The sequence below is a fragment of the Haliotis rubra genome, unplaced genomic scaffold (assembly GCF_003918875.1).
Source record: "Haliotis rubra isolate DU_JTF1 unplaced genomic scaffold, ASM391887v1 Scf83, whole genome shotgun sequence".
In the NCBI taxonomy this organism is placed as follows: domain Eukaryota; kingdom Metazoa; phylum Mollusca; class Gastropoda; order Lepetellida; family Haliotidae; genus Haliotis; species Haliotis rubra.
In genome coordinates, this window is record NW_025767557.1 from 2397207 (window position 1) to 2417740 (window position 20534).

At 38.3% G+C, this 20534-nt stretch overlaps 1 protein-coding gene across 1 annotated transcript; it reads left to right on the forward strand.

The window, feature by feature from the left end:
• Window positions 1–914: 914 nt before the first annotated feature.
• Window positions 915–20250, forward strand: LOC124262253 (tetraspanin-9-like). The gene is made up of 8 exons (XM_046696738.1): window positions 915–1053; window positions 4676–4753; window positions 6200–6391; window positions 16595–16669; window positions 17675–17758; window positions 18347–18469; window positions 19231–19314; window positions 19742–20250. The coding sequence occupies exons 2-8, from the start codon at window positions 4694–4696 to the stop codon at window positions 19805–19807; spliced, it is 684 nt and encodes a 227-aa protein (XP_046552694.1). The 5' UTR covers window positions 915–1053; window positions 4676–4693; the 3' UTR covers window positions 19808–20250.
• Window positions 20251–20534: the final 284 nt, after the last annotated feature.

Below are 20534 nucleotides of genomic sequence, written 5' to 3' on the forward strand. Positions count from 1 at the left end.
GACAGCCTGACCACCCGATCCCGTTAGTCGTCTCTATATGAGGTGAGGTGAGATGAAATGGGGTTTAACGTCGTGCTGGAGAATATTTCGTTCATATATGACGACGTCTCTATATGAAAACTACACCATAACATTTTAAAAAACCCGCTCATGCCATATTTACCCCCCCCCCTTTCCCACAGGGTCTTGTAACGCAAGAAACAAATAAAATACCCCTCCCAAAAAAAAAAATAAAAATAAATAAATAACAAAAAAATAATAATAATAAATAAAATAAAAATATTTTTTTAAAATAATAATCAAAAACAAATAAATAAAATATAATAAATAAATAAATAAATAAAAATAACAATTAAAACATATAATAAATAAAAAAATGACCATACGTCATAAACAGTTTTCATTTTTCACTGACGGGATCTTAGCACAGTATATCATTTATATTGTGTTAATAATACCCTTCATCATGCCTGTTCTTTGCGTTTCAAGCCCCTGTGTCTCTCTCGACATATACCACATCTCGGCATATACATCCCAACCCCGAACTCGACATATTCATCTAGTCAACATACTACATGTCATCATAGTGTATGCTCATGACTCAATAATGTAAAGACCGCCTTTATTTACCTGAGATATTGCTGAGTGCGGCGTTAAACAACACTGTACACCTTTTCTCAGGCATATCCAACAAACGTCCTTTACAGCATTACAGTTCCACAACAAAATACCCGTAACAGACCCTTGTAACTCAATAATATTCAAATGAAAACTGTTTATGAAGTTTGCGGAATCACTGAAAGCAGAAACGTGTATGGTTGCCTGCGATGTGGGTGGATTATAATGAATTGGAGCCGCGGAAAGTCTAGCTAGCAGACGACTCGCATTGAGAACCTGCAGGACGGGTTTTGCCTGATCGAGAATGTCGGTATTTTTAGCTCTTCCATTGGATTTGTGTTTGAGGCAAGACTACAACGCGAAACCCACACCTTATATTGCTCATTCGGCAACAGGCGTTTGGAGACACGATTTTTAACTTCACAGTAGATACAGGTGAGAATTGTGTGATTTATAGGTAAGGTTCCATGTCAAAACAGACAACATAGCACCATGGCAGATCTGTTTGAACATGGCAGCTTAAACAGAGCTTACATCAAAAAGCAACTCTCGTCAAATCAGATATGTTATTGAACTGGGTGGTTATTTTGAATGATATCTATACACTCACATGAACATTTTGTATGTAAACCTGTTATGAAATGTTTAATATGTAATGTACAAATTAATATGTAATGTAGATGATATTTAGTCATTTAGTGTTATATATCAAAGTATTTTAACGTGCAATGTCTTGATTACTCTCTGTTGTTTTTCATGTCCAAATTGGGTTCCCCCTTGTTTTCATCGTAGCAATGTTATCCAGATGACATTGAGAGACAGAAATGTTAGGGTTAAAAAATGTAACATTGGACATATAGTAACAATTTTTGTATAACAACAACATTATCGCTTGCCATTGCTGTAAGGATTCGATTAAAAATATGATATAGTTGTATATTAAAGAGTATGATGAACATACATTGTGTCCATTTTGCCATCTTGTGCCTTTAACAATCTAATGATTTCTGGATTAGTTCTTTCTAGGGACTGTTCATAATTTATGGCTGGGCTGGGTATGGGTGTGGGCGTGTGTGTGTGTGGGGTGACGATGATTTTTATGGAAAAGCATGTACAAAGTTAATGACCCCCCCAAATTTATGTTCAAAGCAAGATCCCCACCCCTCTCCCATGTCAAATGGGACCCTCCATGACCCTATGTTACATAAGATATTTATTTTTAATAATTTTAGGCACAAAATTGATGACACCCTCCACCCCCCAACCTACCCCAGAACAAAATGGGTGCTGCGGGGCATGGTCCCCCATTTCTCCCCTTCCTTCCTCTCTTTTCTCTCCCCAAAAAACAAAACAAAAACAAACAAACAAAAACAAAAACAACAAATTAACAACAACATAAAACATCATCACCCCACCCAGCCCTAAATTATGACGGCCCCCTAAACAGTTACAAGTGACACCTGACATTATATATAAGAATACCTGATTTTAATAATATGCCATCCTCGGGAAAGGAAGACTCATTTTGGACTGTTTCCTTAGGTTGTATTTATTGCAGTGAGTGGGAATGGTCTTTTGCTGCTTTTAGCAATATTCCACAGCAGGGGAATAAGAAATGGTTAAGGTGGCAAGAGAAAACTTGTCTAAGTCACTACCTTATTCATCATAGAGATACTCATGCCAATAATGGTTGTCACCCCCTCCCCACCCCAACCCCACACCCACCTCACACCCACCCCACACCCCCTCTCCAATTAAAAAAATTGAAGGGGGTGACAACCATTATTGGCATGAGTATAAGAGAAGCAGTGGCCCGGTCCATCAGTCATGAACAAATATACTCTCATTTTGCTGTTCAAATATTAATTCTTTGTGTGGTTTCCATCACAACATTTGCTTAAAAATGACAAACAGACATATTTATGACACAGTCACAAAAGGAAAAAAAATAGGGTTGTGACTTTTTTAATACTCTCATGGAAGATATTGTTCTCTGGAACATTTTGAAAAAGAAGTATATTGTAATATATTGTAATATATGGTAGAACACTCAAAATAGAAATTACTTTGTATGAACCAAAAGGGAGGTTGTGTCATAAAATTGAGACGTTCAGTACACCCAAATGAGAATATTTTCGTATAATCCAGTAGGTACATACAGCAAATTCCCATTAATCATCTTATCCAATAATCTGATGTGTTAAGTCAACCCAGGTCAAGGTGTTGGTATTTTTGTCCTTTTGTTTTCTTCAAGCAATGGCCATGTATCTGGAAATCTGAGAGTCTAATAATTTTGTACATGGTAATACATAGTACATACTATGTTTGACATTTGATTTAACTGTTTTTCTGGCGTTTCAGATGGTGTCAACTTCACACCATGACTTTATAAATAAAACTAAAACTGATGTTATTTTGAAATTTTTGAAAATAGACAAATTTAAAAATGTTGCCACCAGTGCCATGGTGATTTGTGAGATGGAACAATTATAGAAACCTGATTGACATCATATAAATTATATGACTCACAGAAAAAAATATCTAACATTAATGGAGGGACAAGAAAATGTCCATATATTTAAGCACAGCTAAAATAATGATTAATATTATTTCATTGATTGAACATACAGAGAATATGGTATTTTACATGGATTTCACTGCAGGAAGTAGATTGAAGGAAGATGAATGTACACCGAAATCAAGCCCCAATTTGGTGAAATGGAATCACTGACTGAGTTTAGTTTTATGCCGCTTTTAGCAATATTCCAGCAAAATCAAGGCGGGGGACACCAGAAATGGGCTTCACACATTGTGCCCATGTGGGGAATCGAACCCGGGTCTTCATCGTGACGAAATGGAATCAAATTCCAAAAGACTAATAATAGAAATTCAGTGTTTGATACCATTTCTTGCCAAAATGTTGGTACGAGTGCTTTCTAATTTCTTTAAATGATGAACTAGTGATCAAAATCCGTCACTTAACCATTGTGTATAGTCTGGCTGACCATACAGGGTGGTTGGTTAATATACAGGTGGTCTTGATCATGCTCTAGCAGTCATCTACAGGACTGGATTAATGGATTACATAGTTAATGTGATTTGGTACTATACCTAGTTATGAGTGGGCAGTGGTTTTCGGATCATGGATAATAAGTAACACTCACTGAAAATACTGATAAATGTGTTCTGAAATGCAAGTTTTCATTGAATGTATTTTTATATAAAAGTCCTTGTTTGAAAATATATTGGGTGTTTTTTTCAAGTTGTGCCTGGGTAGGGTTGGGTAATAGGGGTTTGATACCTGGGTTGGTTGGGTATTAGGGGTAGGATACCTGGGTGGGTTGGGTATTTGGGGTCAGATACCTGGGTGGGGTTGGGTAATAGGGGTAGGATACCTGGGTTGGGTTGGGTAATAGGGTAGGATACCTGGGTGGGTTGGGTAATAGAGGTCTGATACCTGGGTGTGTTGGGTATTAGGGTAAGATCCCTGGGTGGGTTGGGTATTAGGGGGGTTAGGATACCTGGGTGGGTTGGGTAATAGGGGATACCTAGGATACCTGGTTGGGGTTGGGGTAGGATAGGGGGGTAGGATACCTGGGTGTGGATACCTGGTATTAGGGGTTGGATACCTGGGTGGGTTGGGTATTAGGGTCCGATACCTGGGGATACCTGTGTGGGTTGGGTAATAGGGTCTGATACCTAGGGTGGGGTTGGGTAATAGGGGTAGGATACCTGGGTGGGTTCGGTAATAGGTTGTTGTATACTTGGGTAGGATTATAGGTAATAGGGGGTCATAGAAGATGCTTTAATGATTTGTTTTGATTTTTTGCATTGAACATTCAAAATGCAGTGTTAAATATTTCTAAAGAACGTAAGAACATTGATAAAGTCTGCAAAATAGAACAAAATATAATTTTTGCCCCAATTTTGATGCCAATGGTGCTTGGTTTGTAATCCTAGACAATCCCTGTAATTAATGTTCTCACAGCTGCTCAGCATCTGTATCTGTGCTTGGCCAACACCCTTCCAGATAAAACACACCTTTCACTTGTTGCAGCTCCTCTAACCTGCCACCATGTGCTGCTCGCTGAAACTCACCAAGTTTTTCTTCGTGTTGGTGGACATTCTATTCCTGGTGAGTTCAAATTTTGTTTGACTGAACACATGAACAACAAACAGATTAAATTATTCTGGTATCCAAAGAGCAATTGTTGATCTCGGCTAGAACTAGTTCTCAGCAACCAATGAATGCATGTAAGAGAGGACTGTATAGATGGATCGAGAGGTCAGGCCAGGTTGTTAACGCCAGCTATATTACATTAGTCTGTGGATGATCATGTCTGGACTAGACAATCCATTGATTGACATCATGAACAAGCATGATCAATGCAATTTGGGATACAATGACGTGTGTCAACAAGTCTAAATTTTCTTTATAAGTAAAATACTAAACACGAAAGAAACTGAAAAAGAAAGATCTCATTAATTTGAATCCCCCCCAAAAAGAAAAAAAAAGTCAGCGAGCCTCTTACAACAAGCATGGATTGCTGAAGACCGTTACTAACCTCGATCTTCACGGTTAAAAAAATATATGGGTTTAGAGAGTTTCCAGCAGTAAATAGTATCCTCAAAGCTCCATGCACAGTATCACTGTTTATAATCATCTTTTAAAACAAAGATGATCAGTAAGGCTGCCAAAGGTCAACTATGAGCTGAATATGACTGTTTCGGTGACATATCATGAATATTGGGTAATAAACACAATAGTGAGTGAGTGAGTTTAGTTTTATGCCGCACCCAGCTGTGGTCTGTAAATAGTCATGTCTGGACCAGACAATCCAGTGATCAACAGCATGAGCATTGATCTACGCAATTGGGACATGATGACATGTGTCAACCAAGTTAGGGAGCCTGACCACCTGATCCCGTTAGTCGCCTCTTACGACAAGCATGGGTTACTGAAGATCAATTCTAATCTGGATCTTCACGGTGAAATAAATACAATAACACGTCAGCAGTCAGCATCATCATCATCGGATCATCATCATCGTGAAACAATGACAATAAAGTCTTTGCATGTTTTGTCATCAGTCATCATCATCATCATCATCAGTGTTGTTCATCATATTCAGTGAAACAATGACAATAAATTCTTGGACGTGTTTCTGATCATGTCGACAGTGTTAATTTATCATGACAATAACCAGTAGCCACATTAACATTAAATTAAATATATAGGAGTTATTATATGTATAATATTATCCTGCTGGCTTTGATGGATTCCATTTTGCATATCTCGCATTGATGAATAACATGCAAATTCAAGTACAAACACTTTCTTTTAGAAAATTCATGAATATTTGATTATTGTGATCATGAAAAATGAATTGAATTGAAAGTTTACAGTAAGTCCACCAAATATGGAAGTCAGTCATGCCATATGCCAGTGGAAATAAATTGTGACACAGCATGTGCATATTTTAACATCTGCATACATGACTGACGATATTGTTTCTTGACATTCCTTTATATGATTTTATTTAATTTTAAAATTCATCTAATGATTTTCCCCTTGCTTTAGTTGATGGGTTTCGCCATGGTGGGAATAGGAGCCTGGGTACAGTTGAACCAGGCCGACTTCCTGGGCGTCCTCGTGGACAGCAAGTACGTCAGTGTCCCTCTGGTCATGATAGCAGCTGGCACCATCGTCATCATCGTCTCCATCATCGGCCTCATCGGCGCCTGCATGCAGCAGAAATGCTGTCTTATCATGGTGAGTGGGAACATGGGTTTGTGATGCATCGTAAAATCAGAATACAGATTGGTATCTTATCGCAAGTTACATGACCACATTGGCTGGTAAATTTGATAAAAATGGTATTTCACAAGATACTTTATGTTGGAATGCTGGAAGAAATTAATTTTGGTAAAAATAATCTTTTTTGATAATACTGACCATAGCTGTTTTTATGATGTATATGATGTAAGCATTGTTTGATGCATGTATACAATGCATTTCAAGGGCACTGCACATTTATAATTGGTATCACCAATGGTTTCTTTACTATTGTAACTGAAATTCAAAAGTGGTGAAAGCATCAAGCATATAGTCGTGTGTATACTCCCACTGGTAGTCTGTGGACCTACTCCTATGGCGACTCTGTGATAAGGGAGGTAACTGACTATTTCATAGCCAGTTTCCTCCCTTGTCATAGGAAGCTTGAAATAGCCTTCTAAAATTGATATGGTCTGTGCTTAAATTTTTAAGTTTAGCCATTTGTTGAACTTTTTGTGGGTATGGTCAAGAATCCATTTGTACTTTTCTATCTTTATAATATTGATGACTCAGGGGTTTATAAAAGAGCGCAAATTGAAAATAATGAACATAATGTTTTAAACTGGGATATGTTCAGTTCTTATTTTCTAAAGTTACAGGTACTCTAACAGTTGTATTCAATACAGTCCCAGCAGGCACATCAGCGTTGTTTCAACGTTGAGAATAGGCTTGATCCTCAACGTTTTTTGAGTAAAATTGATATTTTATACTTATATCCTGACTCATGCTCTTTTTTAACTTGTCTCCTTCCTCTTGCGAACATAGTGGAACACTTGTATCTCCCTAATTGAAGTTCCTTCAATGTAAAATCACTAATTAATGTACACCACGAGTTACCTCCCTTCCCTTCCTCTTGCTTGAACATAGGGAGCAGAGCCACCCTCTACCCATGTGCCTCACTCTCTCCTCATATACTGGGCCCAACATTTGAATTTACAGGAAATCCAAAGTGTTATTTGGGGAGGATGGGAGGGCTGACCTCATGAGTCAGGATAAGTATAAAATATCAATTTTACTCAAAAATTACATATTTTTCCTTATCCTGACTCATCTCTTTAACTTGTAGAATCCAACAGGCGGAGGTGGGAATATATAATACTTTGGATTTTAATAATTAGTGATTTGAACTGTGATGATTGTAATAACCCTATGAGAACTTCATAAAGGCATTGAACTGATGAATTCCTGCTGCCAGCTTATCAGCTGCCATATAGAGGTTATTACAATGTACTTATTATGATAAGTATATATAATATTAATACAATGCTTAAGACTAATAGACTTAAGCTTGTTAATATGCTAGTATAAACTCCTTAGAGTTTGTTAGCTAAAATACTTTAAGATATAAACATAGCACTAAGCTTAAAATATGATTAATTTTAAGCTAATTATATAATAACAAACCTCTTTAGGGTTTGTTAGTTAAAATATTTATATGATATAGACAGTGCTGAGCTTAAGATATGAATAAGCAGCTATATATATAACAGCAAACTTTGTAGAGTTTGTTAGCTAATACATTTTACAATATGAGTATAGTATTGTGCTTAAGATATAATTATCTTAAGCTACATATATAATAGCCAAACTTAGTATAGTTTGTTAGCTAATATATTTTTACAATATGAGTATAATACTGTGCTTAAGATATAATTAACTTAAGCTACATATATAATAGCCAAACTTAGTATAGTTTGTTAGCTAATATATTTTTTTACAATATGAGTATAGTACTGTGCTTAAGATATAATTAACTTAAGCTACATATATAATAGCCAAACTTAGTAAAGTTTGTTAGCTAATATATTTTTACAATATGAGTATAGTACTGTGCTTAAGATATAATTAACTTAAGCTACATATACAATAATAAAAACTCTGTAGAGCTTATTAGCTAATAGATTTATAATGTAACCATAGTACTAAGCTTAAGATATGATTAGACTTAAGCTAAATGTATATAGCAAAAACTCCTTAGAGTTTATTAACTAATATACTTTTATGTTATAAACATAGTACTGAGCTTAAGATATGATTAAACTTAAGCTATATATATATAATAGTAAAACTCCGTAGAGTTTGATAGCTAATACATTTTATTATGTTGATTTAGACCTAGTATTGAGCTTAAGATATGAAGTAAACCTTAAGCTAAATATATAATAACAAAAACCTTTTAGAGTTTTAATAGCTAATATACTTATATGGTATCAACATAGTATTGAGCTTAAGATATGAAGAAACCTTAAGCTACATATGTATAGCAAAAACTCCGTTAGAGTTTGTTAGCTAATACATGATATAATGTAACCATAAAGCTTAAAATATGATGAAAACTTAAGCCCAATATATAATAGCAAAAACTCTTTTAGAGTTTTGATAGCTAATATACCTATATGCTATAAACATAGTACTAAGCAAGATATGAATAAGCTTAAGTTACATATATAATAGCAAAAAACTCCATAGAGTTTGTTAGCTAATACATGTTATAATGTAACCATATTGCTTAAGATATGATGAAACTTAAGCCAAATAGCAAAAGCTCTTTAGAGTTTGTTAGCTAATATAGTTATATGATATAAACATAGTACTGAGCTTAAGATATGAATGAGCTTAAGCTACCTATATAATAGCAAAACTCCGTAGAGTTTGTTAGCTAATGTATTTTTACAATATGAGTATAGTACTATGCTTAAAATATACTTGACTTAAGCTACGTATATAATAGCCAAAAAACTCTGTAGAGTTTGTTAGCTAATGCATTTATCATGTAACCACTGTGATGATAAAAACGAGCTTAAGCAAATTATATATAGCATGAAGCTATTTAGTACTGTTATAAGATAAGTAAAAATCTGTAAGATTGACTTATCTTCTCCGAGAACTGTCAACTGTTGTGCAAGGACCATGGGATCGAATTGGTGGATACCTGAGATGTCCTCGGTGGTGATATCTCTCAGATAATGGTTGGCAACCACCATATCGGATCTACAGTAATAAACCCTCCATTATTTCAAATAACATTTGTGTAGATGAAATTGTAGAAGTTAGGGCTCTAATATCAAGAGTATTAAAGCTCATGGAGGGTCGGATTAGGTCCATCTGTCTTGTATGCACGTAGTATGACAGTTCTGATCCAAACGGAGATATAGTACGTGAGACTACACTCTGCGTAAGTTGATGATAGAGGAAAAAAATCTGTTGTATTTTTTCTTCCTGTTTGGTTTGGTGGAGATAAATTTACAGTGCTCTTGCTGGCCAGCGTGATAGCATCATCGTATCATGGAGTCCAAGTATGTCATCCAGGCATGTTCATAAACCTCACTTGTGAGGTGTTGTAACACTATATTCATATCCCCAAGTTGGTACGTGAAACTTCCGTTTATTCTCCAAACAGAAACTTAGTAGGTTTACTAACCATCTAGTTGTGTTAGTAGCTTGATGATGAAATTCAGGTGTAGTCTGAAACGCTGTGGATTTCGATCCACTTGTATCACGTCGTCTAGGTAAATCGTTGCGATGTCCTTGGCGATGTATGTCTGCACAACCGGGAGTTTGTGTCCTCGATGAACTTTATGTAAAATCGCCTGACTGCTGTGCCCTTGTCTAAACTTGACAGGGGAGGTCTCTAACCTGAAGAAAGCAGCCTAATCATGAAGGTTCAGGTTAACTGGGCTGTAAGGAGGCTTGCTCGTTCATTGATATAAAGTTGTCACTTGCAACCTATGTCTTGAACTGTGAACTATGCTCGACCTCTGTGTAGGGCGTTGTTCATCGAGGGTCCAATCAGAATAAGGCATTTTGATTCTGTAGAGTACCCCGCTGTGATGTCACCGGTGTAGCAGGAAAAGGAACCTTGTATAATATAGTGCGTCGTTGATATTAGAACAATCATCGGTCTTCATCGTAACTTCCGAAGTTACCCGAGTGACCACGTGTTTCGAGGATTAATGGTAAACGCGCGAAGCTTCGGCGCAAAATACCTTGCTCTGTAATATTAATGCTGGGTAGGTTATTTTCCTGGCTGTCGTGAAAGTACTTCAGTTTTGAATATAATTCCGACTTCTTTATATATAAAAGGTACAATAACTTGTAAGTTGTCAGCTTGTAGACTGTATACATGAATGTATCGTCATAATTGTAGAATTAAAGCTGAATTTGTTGTACATATTTCTTCTCAGAAATGTTGGCGATTATGAGTTATACTGCGCTGTAACAAGGCTGCTGTTCAATTTCGATATTGAATTGTCTGCAGATATGCGTAATGGTCACGCATGTAGATAATCGTATCGTCGTCGGGATTGCATATACTAGCAATTTATACGGAATAGTTGATTTCTGTGAAGATCTATGAAGCGTCGTTGACAAATTAATACAGCGGCGTTCTGTGTTGTAAATAGCCTGTGCAATTGTCTTCGCGTAGGCTTATAGGCGGCATCTGGCATACAGTTGATAGACAACTTATGCGATGTCTTGAACGGACTGAGGAGTAGCTATATATGGCGAGTGGCTAGTATATGGAGACCTTGGAGGAGACTTCCTCGGTGAGCGCCGGAGACTTCACGAAGCTCTCGAAGTATCCCTTCTAGATCTACTGGTGAAGTAGACTTGGAGCCACTTAGCCTTAGCGACCTTCGCGAAGGTATCGATCAAAGTCGATTAGAATATATATATATATATATATATATATATATATATATATATAATAGAAGCTTGCTTCGCGAATGGCCTCTGTGTTTAACAGGATGTGGGGTCGTGCGAAGCTTCTCCTCCTCCGCGACGTCCCTTGTAGCTGGTGAGGCTCTAGCTCCTTCGCGGAGGCGACCTGGGACTTGCTGGTTCTGCATAAGTAGGGCCGAGTGGATCATCTTATCATTTTTCAGAAGTCGTGTTACGAAATCTGGTGATAAGTGTCTCAATGATCGTTCTAGATCTATTTAGGCCAACGAACATACGTCTCGTCATGGATTCAACTGAACCAATTTACGATTGTAGTTCTTATTGTTGATATCGATGATCAACTTGTAGTTTTCATCGATGTCTTAAGCCTTGAAGAAGGGTCCATGTTGTGCGTGGAAAACTTCTAGGCGTGAAAGTTCGGCAATTATGGTGTCTGAACTTTTGTGGCTTTATGGGATGCTATGTCTAGATTCTGTGCTACCGCAGCAATCGGAGGTAGGGTGATAGCATCTGCGTCGTCTTCCTTCATCAGGTATGTCTGCGTCGTACTGCCACTCTAGGAAGGTGATGTAGACTTGTGTGCAGACTTGTGTGGTAACCTGTGAGGCGATCGATGTGGTGATGTACGAGGAGATCGGAGACTATTGACAGCTTCGCGAAGCTCTTGAGTAGTCCCTTGACTCTGTTAAATGGCGATCTATATTCGGGTGTCCTTCCCGAGTGCCTTCGCCCATGAATGCCTTCCATGCGAGCGCCTTCCTGAGCATATGGCGAGCAGCCAGCGAAGCTTCCTCTGCGTTCGGTGCTGGGGAGCGGCGATTTGAGCTTCGCGAAGGCTTCCGTGAGGTCTGGTGGCTGAGTCTGCATCTAAGGATGAAGCCGAGGAATGTGATGATCTATCCGCCGCGAAGGCCTTCCGAAGCTGTACATCTGGGTCCTTCGTCCAAGGTGGTCTGCGACTTCCTTCGCGAAGGCTGCATCGTCTTAACTGCTTTCGTTGACTGGAGGTGCCTCTAGAGTGTTGTCTAAGTTGGAGCCTTGGCGAAGGCTCGTACTCTGGGCTGGCTGCTTCTCCAGTCTGTAGTGACCCTCCATCCGACCATGATTTGCCGTAGTAGCTTCGTCTGGGATGGTCTGCGGCAAGTAGTCGGTGCCATCTCTGCGCTGTTAGTGGTGGGGGGCCCTCAGGTAAGTCGTCTGACATCAGTGTAGAGACATCAGGCTGCATGGCGATCTCTGCTGATGTCATTGTAGCTGTCACGGTCGCTACTTGTCTCATCGTCGAGGATGATGATCGGCTGATCATCGTAGAGGCCAAGTTCAGCGGCTGGAACAATCTCGGTTGAGAAAGTCCTAGTAGACTTCGTTGAATTCCCCTCAGAGGTCGGCTGCCCTGGGGTCGTGCGAAGTCTGCGTTGAGTGTTAGTAGCGGCGGGACCCTCAGGAAGATCATCGAATGTTGATCTGCGCTGACATCACTGTTGCCGACATCAGTCATTCTTTGATGTACATCAGGAATGATGATCGGCTGATCATCATACAGGCCCAAATCTGCGATGAGAACAATCTCGGCTGAGAAAGTTCTAGTAGACTTAGTTGAATACCCCTCAGTCGCGGCGAAGGGATGTCTGGGGAAGCAGGGCGCTTCTTGGAAGCGGCGGACTACGTCCCACGCCTCTCCACCATTCTAAGCGGAAACCCAGGCGGGAGGGTCGACCAACAGCAGTAGACTGGCGAGGGTTCAGGTGTATCAGTCATGCTAGACTCTGCATCGTGACCTATCTGCTGCGGCGTCTCAAGCGCCAAAGTAATTATTTATTAAAGGTAGAATTGGATAAATTAGTATCGCAACTGCAGCGTGAATCACATGAAACATGGCGCAGTACAGCTAGGGCATATTAAATCGCGGATCAGCAGCAGAATAAAAAGCGTAATGTGCAACAGTACAGAATTTTTATCAACGTAATCCACTGCAACAACACGGTCCGTGCATAAACAGTAGAAACGACTAAATATCAATATATAATTGTTGAAAGATACTAGCTAAACCTCTATAGATCTCTCTATACGAGGTAACTAACTAAATATAATCAAAGGATATAGTGTGTCGGGAGACACAGGCGCTCTCACGTCCAGCTCACTGGGCGAAGAAGGAAGAGTGAGGCACATGGGTAGAGGTGGCGCCCTCGTTCAGCGCGCTTGTGGAAGGGAGGTAACTTCGTGGTGTACTAATTAGTGATTTTACATTGAAGGGAACTTCAATTAGGGAGATACAAGTGTTCCACTATGTTAGCAAGAGGAAGGAGACAAGCAAAAGAGCATGAGTCAGGATAAGGAAATGCTTTACTGTCATATATTATTTGCTATGTGGTCATGATGAAAATGCTGCACTTGGTAATTAACTTACCAGAGATGATTGAATACAACCTTGTATTCTTAAAGAAAACTTGCCGTTTGCCCATCAACATTCATTCTTGACATCAAATTGTTTGACATTGTCCTGCAAAACAATGGAAGATTGTTGTCATTCTGTCAGATTTAAGGTTTCTTTAGAGATTCTCAGAAATGATTATTTCAAAATTAATAGAAGTTGAACTGATGTAGCAATTTTGCTACCAGGAGTCATAAATTGTAACAAAAGCCATTTTTTACATTAAATGATAAGAAAACAAAATGGGTGGTGGTTCTGGAGTCAAAGAACAAGTCTATTGTGGGGAGGTCTCCCAACACCATTTTGTTCCCAAACACAAGGAAGTATGGATCATGGAGTTCTGAAAACAATAATGAGCTCTCATAAGTATACAATATATTCTCTATTATCTACTCTCTCTCTCTTTGTCATTTGTACACTCATAAAACTCAGATAAATAACTTTTTTATAATTCATAAATGTTTACACTTAATCTCTTATAGGAACGCTTAGAAAATCTCTCATATAATGAATTATGTGTGCGTATTATCTGGTGACGTCATAACTATGCTTCTCTGAATCATGAACAATAAAATAATGAGATTAAACTCTACATTGCCAGAAATAATCTATCATACCATGAACAATAAGACATTGAATAACATCTCTCTTACAACTCCAATCTACACTCAAAGAAGACTTAAATGTACTCGTAAACAAACATAGCTGGCACACGCAAATTCTTGGAAACAGTGCATCTCTGACTCTCAATTCAAGAAATGGAAATCCTACTCTATTTGATCAAAGGGGTGACAGGGTGGCCAAAACATATTGAAATGTAGGTCATACACTGAAAATAACTCTGATTTAAAACACTACAAATATACACCTTCTCTATAATATGCTCGATAGATGATCTTAACAAGGGAACATGTACATAAAACGCTGATATCTAACAACACCTGTACTTCAATTAATGGACTCTTCCAAATCTCAGTATGTTTCCCTGCACACATATTAGATTGCAAATAATGAAAAACCTACCCTTTGACAATAATAAAAACATCATATTCAAATTCTACAGCTGACCAAATACCCGAAGAGTGTGTTTCCCAGCAATAAACATCTCTTGTATCTATAAATGTATGACTTCTGTCCTCTCGCGTGCTATCTTGCATCCAGCTGTTTGCGGCGAAAACAATATGGCGCCAAGCAAGGGAGTGCTCATTAAACTAAACATCTCCGGGAGAAATCATTGTCATTTTTTTTCTCTTAAAATTTTAAACCTTATATATATAAAATGAAAATAAAGACCAACTATTATCACCAAAAAAGACCAAACATTATCACAAATATTCAAAACAGGTGGTAATGAAAGAGCATTATCATCTTTCTCTTAAACTTTGTGGTGGATATACTGGAAACAAGTTGAAATGTTAAAACGTGTTACCTTAGCCTTGCTCCTTTTATGTGATCCACAAAATTGCTGCCACCCAGTCTTCAAGATGAGATTTCTGCAAATTCCATTAAAATAATCTTATTTCATAATTAAATGTTCCTTACATTAAAATTACTTCTTTTGTATGTAGATTTTAACCTTTAAGAGACATGAATTATCACATCCCTTCCAAACAAGTGCGTAAGAATGAAAGTCTGTGGGTGCAGTTTTGTTAATTGTCTCATCAAAGAATCATTAGTGAAGTTACACTTTTGTAAATAAATAAAAGTTCAAATAAATTATATACAATTTCATCCTTTAACAAAGACTTTCACAAGACATTTTAAAGTGAAAATTTTCGTTGCATTTCCTTACTTATTTCTCCACCACCCCCTCACCCCAATAATATACATATGTTGACAGGGTTCAGGGCGTGCTCAATGCATCATTTACTGATAGATCTATTCAAACGAACAAATGTTCATAATAATGGGATGCAATATAAAATGTTGATTAACCCTATCCGATTTTTGTATAGTGTATAGCTGCCCTTAGGGACCGTTCATAATGTATGGCTTTGGGTGATGTTGATTTTATGTACAATGTGAATTACATCCCCTAAAGTGTAAGGAGTATGTACAGAATAAGAGACGGCCCACCCTGCATGTCATGTACATTATCTATGACGCCCTCTCCCTTCCCATAATTTCTAAACATAGTGCGTGTGTACAAAAATGCTGACCCCTTAGCTCCCCTGAACAAAATGGGTGACACCCCACCCCACCCTCCAACCCTACAATCAACACCCCCACCCGCAGCCATATATATTTAATTATGAACGGTTCCTTATATTGATGTACTTCATTGATTATTTGAAAATGTATATTTGCAAAATTCAGATCAGGTGATGGGTACGAAAGGAAATCTTATTCGATTCTATAATAAAATGCCAAATATATGCATGCAAATATATTGAAAATAACAAAACAAGTTCATGGAAAACTGGCTTTCCACTAAATTTTGAGAAACATGTACATACCGGTAACCTTGTGAGATAAAACATGAGCCCTAATTCGGAGTTTCTTTGCTACTGCTAGATTTAAAACGGCATTCCTACGTTTTCATTATACATGATGGACATACTTACCAAATAAACACCAGCATGCCGTGAAGATGGGGAAAATAGAACGATATTGCGTTGAACTTCGCCAAAGTGAACTGACAACGATCAGCTGCCTTTGCGCGCGCGATAATTGTGCGCATGTCCGGATATGGCCAAACGAGGCGATCGGAAGGTCAACATCTGGCTTGTGTTTGAAAGCAAATTGTCGGGAATTATACAATTTTCACAGTTTTGTGGGAAAAATCAAATGTAATACAATTTGGATAACTGAAGACTTTATACCTAAAACTGCGATTTACGTAATATTTCCGTCCGTTGATCGATGCACAATCAAATAATATATAAGATTATATCTGTCAGTAGCTCGATCCAACGTTGACAACTAACATTTATTCTAACCGAATTGCCTTTGGAAATTTTCATTTTCATAAAGTGATTTATTAATCAATATGTTAATTAATGTATTAATTTATATGCATGTTCCAGTTTGTGGTGTGTGTCCTATTTGTCTTCATAATGGAGTTGGCAGTGGGTATCATCGCCTTCCTGCACAGGAATGAGGTCAGTTTCTTTCTTTCTTTGTATTCAGACAGCTAGTCTGTCTCACAATCCCAGAACAATATTATTTTCCCTACTGACTAGCCTTCCCTGTAATGCTGGGCGGTGGGGTAGTCTAGTGGTTAAAGCGTTGGCTCGTCACGCCGAAGACCCGGGTTCGAATCCCCACATGGGTACAATGTGTGAAGCCCATTTCTGGTGTCCCCCGCCGTGATATTGCTGGAATATTGCTAAAAGCGGCGTAAAACCAAACTCAGTCAGTCAGTCCCTGCAGTGAAAGCCTTAAATGTAGCAAGTCTGGATTTCCTTTTGAATCTCCCATCACACTCGGGCTCCTTTTCAATTTAAATGGATTTTTATATACATTCAGAGACTAAGCATAAGCCTAATTTGTCGCAGGAACTACAAAATCCAAGTTCTGGTTGATGTATTTATTTCCCAAAGACCTGTGGATTATTACATGTTTTAGTTATCAGACATGGTGTATGTTCACACAGACCATGAGGTTTTAGACCAATTCACAATTAGTCTATGTGTATCTATAAAAATTTATTCTGGAAAATTACAGTGTATGTGAAGTAATGCAAACAACTTATTGCTGCTGGTTTCCCCATAATACAATATTGTTTAGAATTATCTTTGACATTGAATTTATACTTGGGAGAAAAATCTCTTTGACATGTTTAAATAAAAAAATACTTTTAATCATCCACCACAGCATTCATTCAACATATTGGTGGATTATGCTTGCTGGGCCAATGGCACATTCAGTTCTTTACAGAGGAGGGGCGGTGGGGTAGCCTAGTGGTTAAAGCGTTGGCTCGTCACGCCGAAGACCCGGGTTCGATTCCCCACATGGGTACAATGTGTGAAGCCCATTTCTGGTGTCCCCCACCTTGATGTTGCTGGAATATTGCTAAAAGCGGCGTAAAACCAAACTCAGTCAGTCAGTCTTACAGAGGACAGTGTTCTTGTTCCCATCTAAATAATATTTCTTTTACTTTAAAGATTGAAAGTACTTTGAAGGAGGAGCTTCTGGAAGGAATGAAGAACGATCTGTCGCTTCCTTCTTGGGACGTCATTCAGAATAAGGTTGGTGTGAAACTACTGTTTAATGAATACTTCTTGAAGATGAAAACATAAGTCACCGAGTGTTACTATGATTATGTATTGATCAATCAAATTGTAGGTCAGTCAAGTTAAAGTTTTCAAAAGCCTTCAGTTGTGGCACTTCAGAATTTTAAATTGCCAAGTAACCTACTGGAGGGGTGGTGGGGTAGCCTGGGTGTTAGAGTGTTCAGGCTGAAGGCCAGGTTCAGTTCCCACATTGGTTCAATGTGTAAAGCCCATTTCCTGAGTTGGCCAGCATGATATTGCTGGAATATTGCTAAAAATGACATAAAACCATAGTCACTCACTCGAAGACAGCGTTAGCATATTGAATTCAACTTTCTGTGGTAGTAAGGAATTATCTCCCTTGCTAACCGTTGCTTTACTGAGTTGGAGTGAAGTGTTTGACTTTTTCAATAATTTTTGTTTGCACATTTTCATAATTCTAAAACTAAAAACAATAAACATAGTAAAATGTAGACATTATGAACAATTCTATACAGTATCAACTTATCAACAATAAGAATTTGACCATAACATTTTAAAGACATTTGAACTGTTTATGTACAGCTGAAGTGCTGTGGAGTGAACAATGCAAGTGACTGGCTGATAGGGGATAAGACCACGATCCCCGACTCCTGCTGTAGATTCTCTGGCTGTGGATTACAGGGAATCAAAATAGCCCACAGAGATGTAAGTAACAGACCAACCCGGGCTGACCTTTATACTGGACTTTGTCATTTGTGGATTTTATCTTTTCTGTCCAAGAACAAATTGTTTAGGACTTGTTATTGCTCTGATTATGGTTGGTTGGTTTTATAGTTTCAGGGCGACGTGGGCCAATAAGAGGCCTATTTGCACCCAACACATTGACTTGATTTAATAAACAATCATAGGTAATTTCATCGCCAAAAGGAACGACAACACTATTAATTGGGATAGATGAATACATATATCGAATAACCTCTGCTTTGTGTTACGGATTAAAAACCTTAAGTAATCACTTCCATTTCTGAAACATGAAATACTCATTCATTAAAAAAGCAGTAGGTTCAGATGACAGAGTGTTAAAATGATTTAAAACCACAGAACTAAATCTGTCAAAGCCATTCGAGAGCCTGTCTAGATTACATCATATTTTCCAGATGACGAGACAAAATCTAAAACTGCCCGTTGCACAGACCCATACATGATATTGGGGCCCAAAACTGTTTCTAGTGAAAATCCATCATCAACCTCAAGTACAGCACTTCTGAGATTATGTCTTATGTTGTTATGCCCAGGGCATGTAATTAGATAATGTTATGCTATGATTATATATTCTGTTAGAGTTATTCCCCCTTAATTATAATTTTTCAAATTTGACCTATGACAAGGATCCTGTTTCTTTACCCATTACTTAATTTACAATCTGTAACAATCTGTGTGTCTACAATGTGTGTTGTTATCTCCAGGCCTGCTTCACGAAGGTTAAAACAGAGATCAAGGATAACTTCTACTATCTTGGAGCAGCAGGAATCGGACTTGGTGTGTGTCAGGTATGTCCAGTAAATCTGCAACTTAAGTCTTTTAATTTGGAGATTGTTCATTCGTTTTGCCTTTCTATAGCTGCAATACTGCTGACCATGATATATTTCCCAGGTGACCCGTACGTGAAGATCCGAGTTAGAACTGATCTTCAGCAACCCATGCTTGTTGTGAGAGGCTACTAACGGGATCGGGTGGTCAGGCTCGCTGACTTGGTTGACACATGTCATCATGTCCCAGTTGCGTAGATCGATGCTTGTGCAATTGATCACTGGATTGTCTGATCCAGTCTCCATTATTTACAGACTGCCGCCATGTAGATTGAATATTGCTGAGTGTAGTGTTAAACAAGAAACAAACAAAACTACCCGGCTGATTCCATGTCCAAAGATTATTCTGTCTTGTCCCACTTGTTCATGACTTGATGTTTATTTGCAGATAATTGCCATTATTTCTGGCATCAGCCTCTTGGTAATGCTGTGGCGTAATGACAAGGTGGTGTAGGGAATCTGTATACCACATCGCTATGACAACAGAGAGAGCGGTGGGAGGCTATAATCTGTATATCAACATGGGCAGAGAGTGGAGGGACACTATGCTATATATCAACACGGAAATGCTGTGGCACAAAGAGAGTGTAGTGTCGTCGCATACTTTCTATCATCAGGGTAGGGTTATGGACTAATGGCAAGAGACTGGATGGACAGTGTAATCTCCATATCATCATCTTTGAGCTGCACAGGGCAGTTTGCTCATCATCTACAATAACATCTGCGTTGGTAACTAAGCTGTTACCATGGTAACAACAACACACAGTTTGTCTCCGAGTACATAATCCCCATATTTCACCCTACAAAAATACTGCAGACATTTTTCTCAAACTTGGATTCAAATTAAGGAACTCTTTCTTTTTCAGCTACTTTCGTGTTTAGTGTGTTACTTATAAAGACAATTTAGAATCTTAGACTCTGTGTACCGGTTCTAGACCATTGCTCTGTTACACAAAGTGATCTTAGCACCAAGATGGTTAAAATTGATCTTCCGCAACCGATGCTTGTCGTAAGAGGCGACTAACAGGATCGAGTGGTCAGGCTCGCTGACTTGGTTGACATGTCATCATAACCCAATTTGTAGATTGATGCTCATGCTGTTGATCACTGGATTGCTTGGTCCAGACACGTTTATTTACAGACCGCCATCATTTACCTTAGATATTACTGATTGCGACGTA

Coding starts and splice junctions, on each gene's coding strand:
- LOC124262253 (XM_046696738.1), top strand. CDS start 4,694: ATGTGCTGCTCGCTGAAACTCACCAAGTTTTTCTTCGTGTTGGTGGAC. Junction 16,670..17,674: donor CCTTCCTGCACAGGAATGAG/GTCAGTTTCTTT, acceptor TTTACTTTAAAG/ATTGAAAGTACTTTGAAGGA. Junction 18,470..19,230: donor TCAAAATAGCCCACAGAGAT/GTAAGTAACAGA, acceptor TGTTATCTCCAG/GCCTGCTTCACGAAGGTTAA.